General features: G+C 39.3%; 2 protein-coding genes across 13 annotated transcripts in view; both read right to left on the bottom strand.

Annotated features, from left to right (window-relative positions):
• LOC106659393 (RNA-binding protein Nova-1) overlaps window positions 1-241 on the bottom strand; it is a 48241-nt gene extending 48000 nt beyond the window's left edge. For 5 of the 12 annotated variants that reach the window (XM_023462146.1, XM_023462147.1, XM_023462148.1 and 2 more), the window contains exon 1: window positions 86-241. The gene's annotated coding sequence lies outside the window, so the exon portion shown is untranslated. The remainder of the gene's footprint in view (window positions 1-85) is intronic. The other 7 variants (XM_014381943.1, XM_023462151.1, XM_023462152.1 and 4 more) reach the window with 2 other exon arrangements.
• A 12239-nt stretch (window positions 242-12480) lies between these two features.
• Window positions 12481-13740, bottom strand: LOC111694362 (ankyrin-1-like). The gene has a single exon (XM_023462275.1). The coding sequence runs from the start codon at window positions 13738-13740 to the stop codon at window positions 12481-12483; it is 1260 nt and encodes a 419-aa protein (XP_023318043.1).
• Window positions 13741-17550: the final 3810 nt, after the last annotated feature.

Below are 17550 nucleotides of genomic sequence, written 5' to 3'. Positions count from 1 at the left end.
AATCAATGTATGTGTATGCGTGTGCACACATGTTAGATTCTTCTTTTTTTTTATATATTTATAAAAGCAAGTGGCAAATACATACACGGTATATGTTTTCTATCTATTATATAGATATATAACGTTTTTTCTTATATGTACATATATCACGTATCTCGATTTTTACGTAACACACGCGGGCGCCGCGGCTGTTACCGCGACTCACTGGCGACTGGCTGACTCCGAGCTCGCTCGACTCTATGCCCGCGCTGTTGTCGACTGCGAGCGTTGTTGTATCGTGCAGTAGCGCGCGCGCGATTCGTGCGGCTAACACACACGTACACACAGACATACGAATAGGCATCGACTGCGTGACTACCACCACCTATTCCTCCCGCATCTGTGTACGTATACACACGTAATATAGGCAGCGGCAGCTCGTGTTTTTACATACAGTAATAGCAACAACGTAATATCGGCTCTCGACGTGCGCAAGCGCGAAAAGCCCGCGCCGATACTACTGGCTTTATGACGTTCGGGCTGCTGCGGGTGCGCTCGTCGTCGCTTGGCAGCCTCTCCGCGGCATTCGACTGCGATACAGAACTTGGCATATTGTTTGCGCGAGCTCGCATTGTGTGTGTAGGCGAGTGTATCGATGGTTTTAATGTATTAATAATGTGCAACTGCCAAGTTTCCATTTTTCGAAATATAATGAGGAATTAAAGAAAAAGCTTTGACGGCCGAGCTTTCGGACAAAGACGAAGCTTGCGGCCAAAAAAGAGATCGGTTATATATGACATTGGTATAGGCTGTGTAGCACAAAATTCATTCTGTTTAAACGCGAATGTTTTCGATCGGCATTATGTATACGAGCACTCGGTGGTCTTACGACAGCATAATGTCACGAACGCGCGGACGATTTAGCGCGTGTCGACGAACGATAATCGGAATTTGTTCTTTTTCGCGCCAATTTGCGCGAGATATATCACACTTATATAAGGAGCTTATCCTTCGGTCTGTGTGCTTCTAATTCGGATTTAATCACGTTCCGCGGCTCTGTGTATGCATACCTTTTGAGGTGATTGATTAATCCCGCGCGCGGTGGCATTGACTCGTAAGTTTGAGGCGCACGATCGAGTCATCGATTGGACTTTATATAGAATATAATAACGCGAGTTGCGTGTCCATTTTAATACATGTGAAATTTCACTCTTGGCCATCGCCCCTCCTCCCCCCCGCGAGCCACCTCGCTGATGCCGCGTACACATTATATTATAGTTTCCGAGGCCTCGGCCGCGCACTGATTCTGCTAATTTTATGCACCGCGCGTGAATTTCATATTGCACAATTTATGGGTGCTGCTGCGTTACAAATGATGAACGCGACGAGCCGACCGAGAATTGCTTTATTTCGGCCTCGTAAAAGCCCGAGAATGCGCCTGCTGCAGCATAATGCCAAATGAGCTTTAATTAATCGCCCATTCGGAAAGTTTAAATGCGAACAACGCGTGTGTATGTGTGTGATTCAAGTTGCACTACTATAACTTGATTTTCTTTGCCAAGGTTGGCCAAACTCGAATAGACGCGTCGAGACCTGCGAAACGAAACTATAATTCGCAGTAGCATAGATACATAATGTATTATGTATGCACGAAAAGTTCAAACTCGACTTTTCCCGCCTTCCAAATAAAAAATGAAAAATTTATTGAATCCTTCACAAGTCGAGTCTTCGCAAAGTAAAGTTGAAGGTACTTACAGGGCTACTACTACGCTAGTACAGGAGCTCGAGCTGTAAGAGTCGTGCGGAGCACGGCGACAAAGGTGATTTCCCTCGTGTCGAGAAATCCGCCTTTCTGGTATTACAAAGTTTTCACGTATCCAAAGCTAAAAGGGGGAGGACGGGGGAGCAGCTGCAAGCTCTTCAAAACCCATTAGCGTTTACGCAAGTGTTAGTGCCTTTTAATAGTCTCTCTCGCTCGCGCACACACTCCTTCTTATGCCTCTCTTTGGCCTAGGCCAACTGCTAAAAGTATATATGAAGCTGCACGCGTTTTACAGAAGATCGTCGATAGGCCGATGAAAACTATACGTCTAGACACGCGGTGTATTGTATGCGCCTCGCGCGTCGATACGCGACGATGTTCGACGCACAAAATGCGTAAAAATATCAAAATTCGTCTACTTTTGTGGTTATCGACTCGCTGTCTATACGTATGAGTGTGTTACGCGAGGCAAAAAAAGTTTATTTTTACCAAAGCATCCCAAAAAGATCAAAAAGTCGCACTTTGAAAAATTTCGCACGTCGTCTGTCAAGTATGGCAGGCAAGCTGCTGCGAACGACTCATATATAAATTGTAGAACTAATTTTCAAAGACCGAGAAGACTACATTTTGCTCTCATTTAAATTCTACTTAAGTGCAGAATAATGAAATTCTTAAAAGTATGTCAAAATCCTCGATAAAAAATGAACCATGCGATACATTTTCAAGACTCAAAGTATAAGTATATGAGACTTTTTTTAAAACTCATGTTAACTAGTTGATCTTATGCGTTTATGATTTTATTTTGAAAAATATATATCAATTAAATTACTGTAAATATTTATGATCAAATAAATAATTATTAAAGTATCAAGTAGGGAACATTTTAATGTACTCGCTATTTGAAATATTTTATGGGTATGTTAGTTTGTCTGAAAACTCGAAGGAACATTATACATTTGATCTCATTAAAATCATAGCTGAGTAATTATTGATTTAGAATTAACAGTTTCAAGTACGTTTTAGGGATTACAGAGTTAAACATTCAAATTATTAGGAGCTGTATAAGTTACTTGATTCTCAATAATCTTTCGAAAAAATAATTATTACAATTAAAAATACATTAAGAAAAGAATTAAAAAAGAGTAAATTATAAATACTCTGATCTTGAAATTACTAGTTTTCTACCACTAGAATTCTAGTTTTCCTAATTACTCGATAATTATAATTTATTTCCATAATATCATATACGTGAGCATTTATTGGATTAAAATTGACAAATATACAATTTTAACTTGGTATAAAAGCTCGATACGAAAGCTCACACGCATAGAGCTTTATACATGTCTATATGTGTGAACGTAAACGTACGCTAGTTTGACGACGTGTGCAGGGATGCCACACGATGCCTCATTATGCCGCAAGCTCAGCGAGAATTTCTCGCGCGCGCGACACTGATGTACTACTGTTGCTGCTGCTGCACACATTTCGTCGGACACAACTCGGCGCGTGTGCCCCAGTGCAGTGCGGCGAGATGATCTATATGCTTATATGTACAAGTGCATAGCCCGCAGCTAATATAAGCGCGGTAGGTAGTGGCCACGAACGCGCACGCGGATAGCTCTGCGACACGGCCAGGGACGGATTTCGTTTCTCTATCTTACTCGGTGTAATGTTGACTCGCAGTTAACCTTAGCCTTCTTTCATTATACCTTACACTCGATATCACGACATCGTGTGTGTGTGTGTGTGTGTGTGTATGTATGTCTTGGTCCGTCTTGTATGCACACACGTGTGGGTATACTCGTGGCACTGCCGCAGTGGTCCGAAAGTTTTTTTACAACTTTTGAAGCTGGAATGTTCTTTCATATTTTTCTATTTTCCGCTGACGCGCGTGTATGACGTAGCGCGGTACGCACTCGTGTTCCAGTTACCCGTATACACAGAAACAAAGTTATTTCTTTCATCAGTACAACAATTTTTGCTCGAACTTGAAGCTCGGATTACCCTGAATTTTTAGCTTTGCAAGTTCAAATCGAGCTTGCGCGTTAAGCGTACATGGCTCACCGCAGCAGCAGCAGCTGCATCGAATTCGCGCCAAAGCTTTCAGTTAAATTGCGTCGAAAATCTCGCGTTGCATGCGCGCTGATAATATGTATGCGCACAGGGAATGGCTCGCGAGGCGTGGAATTAGCTCGAGCGATCGCGTCGAGTTGTGCGCGCGCGTGTAACGAAGGTATATCACACGAGAGCTCGACAAAAAAAACCTTCAAAGTGCCAAAGAGCCTAGACACGCACGCACGCACGAGGAAGAAGGCAGATGTTGCAAGCCTACTACGAGCTCGCGAGCCTCGAAGACAAACAAAAGTATTGATTATATAGCATTTCTAAGTCGGAGCGCGGCTCGATGAGCGACGCGCCAATCATGACGTTGATGATCATCCCAGATATACTCTGCATATATATTGCTTGACTTTCGAGTGCATGTGTGTGTGCGCGTCGATCGACAATTTTGCTGCGCGCTGCACGCGGCACTCTAATTGGCTCTGCGCGCGATTAATTATCCATGTAAATGCGCTCAACGCGAAACCTTTTAGAGCGACGGATAATGAATATTTTATGAAAAGGATTCGAGGTCGTTCAAGTTTGGAGCTGCGGCAGCGGGTTGCGGGATTATTGTTTATACATTTAAATAAATCGGGGTCGGTCGCGAGTCGAAAGATCATCGTGTGTTTTTGCCGCATCGTACGATATAGCAATATCATCGCAACGATCGAGGAGAACTGCACTCGTAATCGGCGTAGTTTTTGCAGCTTCCGTAGATAAAAACGCACACACATACATTGTTTATATCTCGTGGTTCGAGCAGTCGGCCACCTCATAAAATATTATATGCGATTGACAAATGTTGCCACGAGTACACGAATGATTACTTCAACCCGAAGCTACGGCCATGAATTACCGATGCGTATAGAGTAATTTTTTCTAATTCGATTCATCGATCTTATGCGTTTCGCTTGAATGGGGACTTGTGTTTTACTATTAACGAACTACAAACTCGATTAAAAATTTCGATAAGTAGTGGATACAAAGCCGCATTAGGATGGGAAATCTCAGCTACGATATACACGCGCGCATACGTATAACATTATAAATACCGAAAGGGGCCAAGGGAATCATCTCTCGCTATATAAGTATAATAGGCGCGCTCGCGGTCCCCCACGCGCGAATCACCTCGTGTGTTTATAAGAAGCGAACGACACCAGCGCTGAGGACGAAAAATCGATATATGGCAACACACGCGCTCATCGTACTCGGTTCATCGTACTTTAGAACGATGCCGAAACTATCTCGTCTCATACGTACAATTGTACTTCTATATATACAACGACACATACAGACATACACATACGTGCAAGCGAAGAAAGAAAACAATACATCTCGTTGACCGGCATGAAAACATGGCTGCACCCCCATAAATACAAACATTACGTATCATCGCTTACGCGTTTATATATTTGCTCGATTGTTATAGACCCATCACGTGCCGGTACAGTATATGTGAACACACACACAGACGTGTGCGTAACGTAACTGTCTCGGGAGCTTTGACTCTTTGACTGCTGCTGTGTCGGTCGCGGTACCACAGCTACTACTGCTTGTACGTATGTATAATAGATACTGTATATGATCGATTCTCCACGAAATCAAATGGAACTACAACTTTTTGGGTTTGAAGTTTTTACAATATTACTTCATACCCTCGAATTTCCGTGACCACCGGACTTGAAGGACGATTATAAATATTTAAGAGGTATTAGTAAACATTGAAGCATGAATTTCGGAGAAACTCTAACTTCGTGCCTCTGAAAAAGTATATTCGACGGTCCCGAAAATTTTAATGAAGTTCGGGAACCTGAATGACATTGAACACTGGTGAAGTTTTTCAGGTCAGAACAAAAAAAATTTTAACGCTCGATTTTGCAGAGAATGGATCATATGTGAGAATCGCAAGGGGCACGAATACCTCTCCACAGCAAGGGTATTCAATTTACACGTGGAGTCATCGCGAGCATAATATGTTTTGTTTGAACTATATACCTATATCAATATCGGCTTGCTTATGGTCAAAAGTGAGACCTCGAGCATCACACGCTTGTGCGTATATAACACGTAATAATGATAATAACGATATTGTAACGAGAGAAAATAACGATGTATTATGCGTGTACGCCCGCAGCGACAATTGTAATACCCTTAATCGTAACCAATGTACAAATCCTTTTTGCCACGTAAACCCAGAGCTTTTGTGTTAGCCATGCAGGATGTATGGGAAACTCGCGCGATTCTACACACATCGATGCGTCCGCGTGGTGACGGGTCAAAAAAATGCACATGCGTATACAAATTCAAGCTGCTAATGCTCGCTCACGAATTTTTTACAGTTGCAAAGGAACGAAGCGCGTCGGCGTGCGCAATATGTGTGTAACGCGCGAGCATAGAATCGTGCAGGAAACGGGGAAAAAAATAAAATAAAAACGACCGATAAGCCGGCGACCGGCTTATGCATGCTCGAGTGCACAATACGGATGACGATAACTATATTATGCTGTGTCGTGGTGTTATTTTTTTTAACTGGAGAAAGCGCAACACTTGTCGTTACGAGTTTGAAAAGATTGAATTAATGTAACTATTTTTTTGGTTTGTTTTTGTAAATTTTATACGAGCTCTGATTGAAGTATGAAATAAAAGTAAGCGATCGATTTCAGTAAAATTATCACAAGACGCGAGAAATACTTTTCGGAGCGACGTGACACTCGAGCGATAAGGGCTCGAAAGACGACGAAAAATAACGGCAGGAAACTATATAATCGCGATCGCAGGCAGCAAGTCAAATCGTCCTGCCCCCAATTATATCTACTCAGATTTGTATGAAGTTTATATATCGTAGTGAAAAATGAAGAAACGCAAAGAAAAGGAATGAATATTATCAAAAATCGTCGAGAACTCGATAGGAGAACGAAATACTTGCTCCTCGTCTATATAAGATAAGAGACGAAATGGAGAAAAAAAAGGGAAAGAAAAAGATAAAAGGAGGTATATTCCCGCGCTCGCGGCAACTTATATTAAGGCGTGGATAATAAGTCTCTCTCTTTCTCTCTATCATCTACGATATAATCGTCGCTCATCTACCGAGGCACAAAAGTGTACGCGGTCGCGAGTTCGTCCGGCACTTTGAGAGCATATCTCTTTCTCTCCTTTTTTTTCGCGCGCATACAAAAAGGCGAATTTCAAAGTGAGATTTTCACGTTAAACGAGCGTATCGTGTGATACGAAGCGCTCGCGACAAGAACTCGAGAGACGACGGCGACTTTTCGCGCCGTTCTTATGTATAATAATGTTCTTGAGGTCATCTTAGCTGCATGGTAGAACTTTGACTGTCTCTCTTGAGCTCTTCAAGACGTTACCATAAAATCTTGCATTTTTATTTTTTTTTTTATATACTCTATTATACAATTTTTTATTACCATTTCTCTGCGCTGCAAACACGCAAATTTATTCCTCACAATTCGCAATAAAAGTACAATTGTTCATTTGCGACGATAAAGATCGAAAGCTCATGAAAGTTTCAAGTATCATATTTTCCGACGTTTATAACGTAATTATAACGCCCCGATTTAATTTTAGAATTGAACTCACGGGTCTTAATTAAATATACTCAACGAAAGATAATTAAACAAATCTGATATAAGTAAAATCTTAATTTGAATGTAAATCAAAGGATTAAAAAATTATTAGACGATGACACGTGCGCGATCGAGTGGCTATAATAATACACGAGCATCGCTGCGCACTTTACATACCCATATAATAATCAATCGAGCGTATTATGTGTGCAGCATCGGCGTTTGTTTTTCATTCGGATGATCTTGTGTGTTAGCTTATAAGCGGCCGCTATAATAATTAAACTCGCTATCGAGAACGATAATTATACCGATAGTTTAGTTTGAACGTAATTACATTCTTGTATTGGTTAGTAAGCACCGCATTTAACGATGACTTGAAAATTTTCACTCGCGCATCTTGTAAGGCCATTATACTCGTCGTCTTATAAAATCGTCGTTAGCGCTCGCGCCAAGATGCGCGTAACCTTATAACGATACACAAAAGGACAATTTGTGTGACAGGACGAGGTTGTGTGACATTGGGCTAATTGCAGTTGCAGTACTACCTGCTCGCTGAGAAACGTCTATTCTTTAATGATTCTGAGTAGGCAATTAAGGAGTTAAGCGCGGGAACGAAGTGTGTATTGTCGAATTGGAACGAATTTTGGATACAAGTCACTTTACATTAGAAGAGACTGAAAAATTCAATTGACCTAACTCTGTAATCAAATAAATGTGCGTAATTTAAGAGGTATTTTCATCGCATCGAGGGTCACTTTACATTATCAATTTTCAATAATCGATATCAAAATTACATCGTATCACACCCCTCGTAACGACCAGATCCGATGTAAATTTAAAAATATTTTTCCACCTTACATCGTATACATACATACGTTGGAAAATGAGAAAATGAGGGTCAAGGACTGACGCGCTCCACTCACTGGCTCGGCTCGAGTCGCAGAAGAAAATGATTGAATCGCACTGCAGCAGTTGCACTTGGCTGAATACATACGTATACGAATTAATAGCCAACGAGATCCTATATACACATGGCATTTAGCGTCAGTAAAGAGTCAATAATGAGACAGCAGCAGCGGCTTAGCACAAGCGCTAAAAAGCTGCGCTGACGCCGTCAATTTATTAATGCGCCGCGACGCGTCGTTTAAATAAACGAGAGACTCGCTCGAAGAAAATACATACATTTATGTACAGAACATTGGGTTTCGCGCGCGCGGCAGTTTATATTAGCTCGAGAGCTTATGCGTACGGGTAATGTACATAATTGGAAATTTGGTCGAGTATTTGATTGTCACAGATCGTTTTGTCATATGTGAATGTCATCTTTTCCATAAAAAGTCCAATAAGCGCGTGTATATGATTTCCGATTTACTCACAGGCGCAAAATGAATGTGCTTTAATAGTGTATAAATTATTGTAATTTGAATTAAGTTTATCATCGATTGCAAACCGCCAATTTTCATCTATTAAAGCCGCACAAGGTTTATTTTTAATATGGAGCTATATAGTTATAGGTAAGCGCACACCATCGACACGTGCGAGGCAAAATAATTTTTTCGCCTCGACAGAAGCTTACAGCCCACGCCCAAGTTTTTTTTTCTAATAATTCCGAGCAACTCGCAGATAAAAAAAAAGTGTTTTTGCTCTCGATCTCGCGCGATTCGTACAAATATAGAAGAAAAAAAAACGTCTTGTGGCTTATCTCGCGAAGCCATCTTCGCATATCCTTTCATATAAACGGCCTTATCTCCAAAGCCAAACTCGCGCACAGTTAGCAATAATCGTTCGTAAAGACTTTATCGCAATTTCTATATGTATAATAATACATTATCGCGTCTGTGCTATGTACGTCGAATCGATATAACGTATCGTTAGAGATTTGCGCAGTCAGCGATAGACAGTATTGTCGGAATATATGTAGCAATCAAAAATCGACACACGACCCGAGCGTATTATGCGTGTATTTACACTTATTTGCGAGCGATTGCCTAAACTGTATTCCTACCATTTCTGGTGCAAAACTTTTACTATATCTAGAATAATATGCGAGCTTTCGATACGTGACCTGCATGTGTGTTTACGATAGGCAGAAATCGCGGCTCCACGCGATAAGAAGCAAATTTGACGAACGAATCGGTATGATATCGAAATCGATTAAACGAGAAATTAGTCCAACTTTTCACGCAGTAAATAATTTTGGAATAATAGTTTTTAATTCTACGTACGTTTATGCATTCGATGCATGTATCGTTGCATTATATGAGAAAAGCATTAGGGACATGAGTAAGCAAATAATTCGACAGATGATTATCGGTTCACAGGTTGTTAATGTTTTTATTTATTTTATGAATATAATAATGTTATATAGAAATACATGAAACATAAATACATGTAACATTTTAAAAAGTCTCGGTCGCACAATAATATTTAAATGAAAAAATGAAATATCTGCAAAATTAAATTACACAAGACTGAAAATATCGCGAATATTCTCATTGATATCACGAGCTTTGGCCTGCAGCCGCCAGGCAAATGTGATATAAATCTTGGTTCATTAGCCGATCGATGATGATTTCGCAGCACAAATACGGCAGACGGTAGCGTATCAGCTCGGCAAAAAATATCCTTGCCCAGGCCTGGAAAAATCTTCTCGATAGTTTTTCGCGCAGATGCATATCACAAGACTCTTGATACTTTTTACGGAACTTACTCAATTTGTTCGAGTGGGCTAAGTCCAAATAGTCCTTGTACGTGAGTTACTTCGTCACCACTTCGTTTTGTAAATTAATCAGTTCGTAGAGGGACAGGCTCGAACGTTTTAATATACTTTCGTCTGGGCTCGTGAGGTCCTTATTATCTTGCCTAGTTTTGCTCGTAAACGACAAACCATCCGTTTGTCGTAACCTCCATTTTCAAGAATTTCGACGACGACCATAGCTCTGGAGGCTAGTTTGAATTTAAAACCCTTGACAAGAAGAAACTGAACTTTAAAGTTTTCGTCAAGTTATTTCACAAGTAGATTCACGAATAAATCCATAGCGTTTGGCAAAATATTCGCCACGGCCCTATAGGTGTTCGACCCAACATATCCCCAACGTCGATCTCCACCGTCTACCGGACTTCGTCACAGATCTTCATGAATAACTCCGTCAAATCGTCGCTATGAAATTGGCCATTGTTGTCGTTTTTGTCGTTATAAAATTCGCCATTCTTGCAAATAATGTGCAGAGATGTCGATCCGTATTTATTATTATTCTGTTGTCGTAGACCAGTGCATAGTGCAACGGCGAGCCATTCAATTTATGCTGGGCTGGGCATCGATCTGTATCATCTGCTGGATGTCGTCGTTCCTCTTGAAAAATATCTCCACCAAGTGATAGTCGTTGAGCCTGCTGCACGTAGTATGAAGAGGAGTCAATCCCATATTGTTGGCTCAATTCGGATTCGGGCCGTTTCTCAGTAGTACCTCGGCCATCCTCCTATGGCCACGAGCCATGGCCAAGTTCAACGCTGTGTCACCCGACTCATCTCGAGCGTCGATTTGCACCGTCAGATTATTATCGTCGTTGGTTTTTAAGAACATCTTCAACGAGTCATCGGCATCATTGTTTCTCTTGCAAATGATGTGCAGAGGAGTCGATCCTTTTTTGTTGGCCAAATTTGGATTAGTGATATGTTTTAGCAGCAGTTCGGCCACCTTTATGCTATCGGAGCGCAGAACAAATTAATGTAACTCAATACCTGCGGCGTCAAGGAGAGCCGACGCGTCCACGTGTCCAAGCCGCTGATCACGTCGCAGTACGACGGCTATCACTTCTCGGCCGATTTTCCGCTGCTGCCGAGATTCAATCGGATATTTCGGCGAATGAACGACGCCGGACTGATTCGGTACCACGTGGAGCACCTGAGGTCGGCTCACACTCGCTATCGCGAGGAGAGAGGGGCGGCCAAAAGGGGCGACGAGGCCAAATACGCCGTGGGGATTCTGTGCGCTGGCTGCGGACTGGCGGCTCTGATCTTTGTACTCGAATTCGTTGTCGAAATTTACTCGCGGTATAAGAATAAAGTTTTTAATGTATCAACGAAATCGATGAAGTAAAACGTTAGTCTTGCGATATTTTCATTTCCTAAAATATCACATGGGATGACTGTACGATTACACATGAAAAAATGTCTAAACTATGTTTTTTCATATTAAATTTGATGTAGAATACAAGTCTGTATTCAAAAATGACATTCGAAACCTCATAACCCCTTAAAATTGAAAAAATAGTGTGAAATACCATGAAAGTCAAAAAATGTAGTTGTTCGTATCAAAATCGGTCAAAATTTATTAAAATTTGTCAAGGAATTCAAAAAAAATATTTTCAAATTTTTTCATTGGAACCATCAGGTTCTAGGAACCTTTTTTTGTTAAAAATAGCATTTTTTGGCCCTAGAAGCTATCGCCTTCAATTAAAAAATCTGAAAAAATTTGAGATTATGTATTCTGATGAGAAAAACAAGAAAAATATTTTTTCAGATTTTTCGAGGCTCCGTATCGCTCTAAAAAAATTATTTTCGTCAAAAAAAGCGGTTTTTTGCGTCAAAAGGTGCGTTAGGTCATCTGAAAAAATCTGAAAAAAATTGAGGTAATGTTTTTCAATGCGATAAAAAACTGAAAAAATTTTCGTTTACTATATCGGCTCATATCGCCGTATCTCGATTTTTGAAATTTTCAATAATTTTTTCTGAAGGCCTGAAGCACTCAAAAAATCTGAAAAAATTCAAGGTTGTTTGGATTGTGGAAAAGTATTTTTGTGAATTTTTTCAGATTTTTTAATTGCTTCATATTCCCAGAAAAAATATAGATCGAAAATGGACGTTTATACCGGAAGTGGGGGGTGGGAGGGGGGAGGGGGTCTAAAAATTTTTTTTTGGGACCTTTTTACCATGTACTATAACATACCAAAAGCGCGTCAAGATCGGTGACATACGTGCGCACGGTTTTGTAAAAAAGTATTATTTTGACCCAATAATATACAATCAAAGGACATTTCAAGAAAACATAAAATATTATTCTTTCAACGACGCATGGTCATCTTCGTCGACGGGCAGAATTGTCTGTACCTCTGCATCCAGCAAACTTTCTTCATTCAGAGTTATTTCTTCCTCTGTATCGATTAAACTTTTCTCATCGTCATCTTCATCGACGGGGAGAGTTGTCTGTTCCTCTGCATTCATCAAACTTTCTTCACTCAGAGTTATTTCTTCCTCTGTATCGATTAAACTTTCTTCATCGTCGGTTTCACCGATGGGCAGAGTTTTCTGTTCCTCTGCATTCATCAAACTTTCTTCATTCAGAGTTATTTCTTCCTCTGTATAGATTAAACTTTCTTCGTCGTCGGTTTCACCAATGGACAGAGGTACGTCTTCCTCTGTGTCGATGAGACTTTCTTCATCGGCGGTTTCATCGATGGAGAGAGCTTTCTCTTCTTCCGTATGTATTAAACTTTCTCCATCGTCAATTTCATCAATGAACACATCTGTCTCTTCTTCCATATCTATTATTAAACTTTCTCCATTGCTAATTTCATCGATGGACAGAGTTGTCTTTTCTTCCGTATCTATTAAACTTTCTCCATTGCTAATTTCATCGATGGACAGAGTTGTCTCTTCTTCTATATCTATTAAACTTTCTTCATCGAGGAGTATACGTATCTGTTCCTCTATCTTGTACATTCTCATTTCATCGATGATTTCATCGTCGAACTCTGATGTCTGTTCCTCAATATTGTCAAAACTTTTGTAATTGATGATTTCATTGATGAGCAGACGTGTCGATTCCTCCTCCTTGACCAAACATGGATTGGCACCGTTTTTAATCAGCATCCATACTAAGTACCTATTTCCCGAGTCCAATGCATAGTCTAATGGTCTGTTACCCAAACGGTCCACGCTGTTGACTGAAACTGGAAGCTTCCTCTTGGCACTTATGTCAAACAGCAGCTTTGCAAAGATATGAGCATCTTTATCTTTCTTGCAGATGATGTGAATAGGAGTCTCTCCCCTGGGATTCGCGAAATTCGGATCTGCGCCGAAAATCAATAATAATTTGAACATTTTCTTGGATCCGAAGTATAAAGACAAGTGTAATGGTGATTCAAAATTTATTCCCAGAAGATAGTTGGGCTTTTGCCCGGACTGGAGAAATCTCCTTACAATGTCCAAAGCATTGAACATGATGGCCACATGAAAGTGACTGAGACCAGTGCTGTCAATGTAATTCAAGTCAATTTTCCCGTCGTTCTTGCGATTATTGTCAAACAAACACATCTTCCAACTCATTTGATGTTAGGCTCTTTACCGTAGAACTTCTTCAGCCGAAGCGCGACGAAAGCATCCGTGAAGATCTAAAAAGAATTTTTTTAGGTCAAGAATGTAAGGAAAAGTATTTATTTTGAATAACAATTTTTCAAGATTCCTTTTAAAATTCGTGTTTTTTTTTTTTTTTTTTTTTAAGAGAAAGCCAACTGAATCAAATAAAAGAAGACAATATATTTATTGTCGGTAAAGTAGAAATCTCAGACAAAATTACCGTTTGCTTGGGACCGTTGCGTATGTAGAAGTTTTTTACATGAATGAGTGAAGGGCCTCGTGGGTAAGTGGTTAAGACGCTCGAGTCTCCATGTGGTTCTGGCCAGACATATGGAGGTTCGGGGGTTCGATCCCACCACGGGGCTCGGTGGCGTTCGTCGTTGGATCATCGGGAGAACATCGTTGGATCTTCGCCAAAAAATCGAAGTAAGTGACTCGGGCCGTGAGAGATTTAATTAGTATACAAAACTTAAAAAAAAAAAAAAAGAAAAAAAAGACAAAAAAGGCCAAAAAAAAAATAAAAAAAGACAAAAAAAATTAAAAAAAAGGAAAAAAAGACAAAAAAAATACAAAAAAAAAAGATGAAAAAGACATTAAAAAAAATTGAACACTAGGTACTCACGGCTGGAGAAAAACTCCTTTTGCTCTGAAATTGACAATTTTTCGAATTCGATAATATTCATTATTCGTTAATATTCATTTACTTTTGGAACTGTCGGAGGTTTTTTTTTGAATTTTACTTTACACAACACAAGATTATACTTTTACCATCATTTTGTCAACTATAGTTAGGATACATCAAGATCTCAAAATTTTTTTGGATCACATAGAAGTTTGAATATTGAAAAAACACGAAATTGAAAAATGTATTATAATAATAATAAGTAAAAATTTGAATAATAAATGTCGTGAATTCATGGTCTGAGATAATGAGTCTTGGGAGTTTTTGTATAATTTATCTTGAAAAGTAAAAAGATTTGTATCTTCATTGTTACGGCTAGCCGAAGTTTGATCGAGATTTAATCAAACTTCAATTTTCAAATCCCTCAAACAATAATCAGCACGAATTTTTCACAAACCTCTATGTACTTTTCTTTTTGGTTATTTGATTGTTTGGTGAATTTTTACATTTTACAACATTTTCCAAGGTCTTATCTAAAAAAGTTGGCATTCGACAAAAGGGACAAATCGAGAAGCATGAAAACGCCCTCTTGAATCTTGATTGGTTAGTACTTAAGTAACCTCAACTCAAAACACGAGTGAAAAAATTGAGGCGCGCGGAGCGCGTTTGGAACTTACTATTTGTGAATCTCAAACTTACCAACACAAATAAAAAAAAATGGACACGCGCGGAGCGCGTTTTAAATGTCTAGTTAAATTAAAAATAGCATGTTAGGTCAAATCTTCATTTAAAATAGTTTAATTTTGCTTCCTCTCCGAGCAAGATCTGTGATGGACTCGAAAATAAGTTTTAAACCAGGCATCATATAGACTATGTCGTTTAAATATTTGTTTACCTGATCAAATTTCCAATAAATGTCTGAATATGTTATTTGCTCTCCGACGTTTGTGCAAACCTCAAAGTTTATGCTTTTTCTTACTATAAGCAAGAAAAGTTAAAATTTGCTTTATTTTTGTTCCTTTTGCAAGGATAAAGTTACTTTTTTTGGAAAATTTAGATACTTATTGTATACGAGCGATAATTTAACTGTACAAATAAAACAATTTGCCAATAAGTTATTTTTAAGAGAAAATTTTCCCATTGTTTTAGAAAACTTTGGAGAAAGCCAGAATTTTTAATATGTACTTTATAATAATGAAGGATTACAAATACTTCGTGGGCAAGAAAATGAGTCGATGGTACTGCATACATCATCACATCAATGCATAATTTTGTTTACAGATCATCATTGCCCAGTCTCACTCTAATGACTCCTTCAAATCCCTCGCAAAGCTCGAATTTCCATGGGTATACAATATACATATATGTACTGGCACAATGTGTGCATGCACGTTATTAATTCGAGAAGCGCAATCATAAATTATAAACGCCCCTCAATCGCCTCGTTTATAATATTACACTTTTCCAACATTGTGTGGACATGCTTGTGAATCGCTGTATCCGCTGCAGTTAACAGAGTGAATGCGTTTGCATCGTTTAATCGTAAAAATAAACAGTAGCAAGCGACAACACGCCCATCGTTGCATTCGCCAATTTGATTTAACATTAATACAATTGATATACTCGACGCATCGATGCAATTTTCCGAGATGGTGTCCGTCGTGCTGAATGCATGTTTGTCGACGACCGAAATGATAAGCTAATTGAAATCGCGTGTGTTTGCATGGCAAAACGTTGCGGATCGTCAAAAAGCTGATCGATTCTTCCGCTGGCGAAAAATTGAACTTAATTGGCAACTGAATTTATCCCTCTGGAAAACTGCGGGGATCGACGACGAGCTGTTATTACAACTGCGAGAAAGTCGGTGGAATTAAAAGCTCGATTTGAAACTATTTTTTGGCATTTCCTGAATTTTGGTTGAAAATAAAAAATGACACGAGGCTGATTCAATGGGACATATAGAAGCTCGTAGTTTGAGCTTTAACGTCGCGAATCGTAAAGCGCACGTTATTCTCAATGATAGCGATCGATGCAGGTATGACAAAAAATGGGAACAATGTTTGAAAATACCGTTTTGGCAATTCGCTCATTAACGCATCAGAAACAAAAAGCCCAAAACATTGATTATTGTACAACATTTATGCGTCTCGTAAAACTGGCACTCGCAAAAAAGCTAGATTCAAATGTAGCTCTCGAGCGCTCGGTCGACTTCTCGTCGGAGCTGCTCTCGTTTCGTTGGCTTAAGCACACTCGTGTAATAGGAAAACAGTTTAGAGACCTATAGGAGTGCAGCTGTAAAACAAACGTAACCGCCGTTTTTATGTTGCACACGCAACTCTAGTGCAAAGCTCGGAAACGATCGCGCGGGAAAAATTAATGCCAACGCGCCACGCGAGGGAAAAATTTTATATGCAAACTTTGGGCTTGACCTTGCTCTGCATTACCTATGTATAGAGAAAGCACGCAAAGTATAAAATCATTATACAAAAAGCATTACAATTAAATTTGATATATTCGTGTTGTTGGGCATTAATGAATTTGTGCGTTGGCCGTTTAATTTATTAATGCATAAGAGATTAAAAAAAATTACCTAATTCGCGATTAGGTCTAGACGATCAACACTGTCGATAGATGCGATCGATCGTCTTAATCCATTACATGCACAGTACAAATACATACTTCAGCCGTTGTTACTTCATCCGAGTTCGTAAATTATAATTGACTTTCTTACCCAAGCTTTAAAATTCAATCGAGCCTGTCCGCCGAGTGCTCGCGCCAATAAATATTCAAAATGTGTATAATTGATGGTGTAATAAATGGGCAGTGTGTGTAGTTATATAGTACATACGTAAGCAATTCTAGATGTCTACGGGTAACATTTGAACTTAAAATTGAAATTGAAATTGTTGTCGTTGGCGTTAGTAATTGTTCACTATGGTCCATAAACAGGGATAATGAGTGAAAAATGGAAATTTTTATAGGATTTTTTTACAGCTATTTTGGTAGTGCCAAGGTCGAAAAATCGTGTTTTTACATTATTGATATTGCCGTAATTGTTTTTTTTCTACTCTTTTGACTTTGGGTCATGGAATAGTCTACTAAAATCTAAATGTTTATAACCATTAAAAAAATAAACTTGAATTTTT

This window comes from Trichogramma pretiosum, unplaced genomic scaffold (assembly GCF_000599845.2).
Source record: "Trichogramma pretiosum strain Unisexual culture from Peru unplaced genomic scaffold, Tpre_2.0 scaffold9, whole genome shotgun sequence".
Taxonomy (NCBI): domain Eukaryota; kingdom Metazoa; phylum Arthropoda; class Insecta; order Hymenoptera; family Trichogrammatidae; genus Trichogramma; species Trichogramma pretiosum.
The sequence above is the reverse complement of the archived record's forward strand: the minus strand, read 5'-3'. Positions and strand labels throughout refer to the sequence as shown.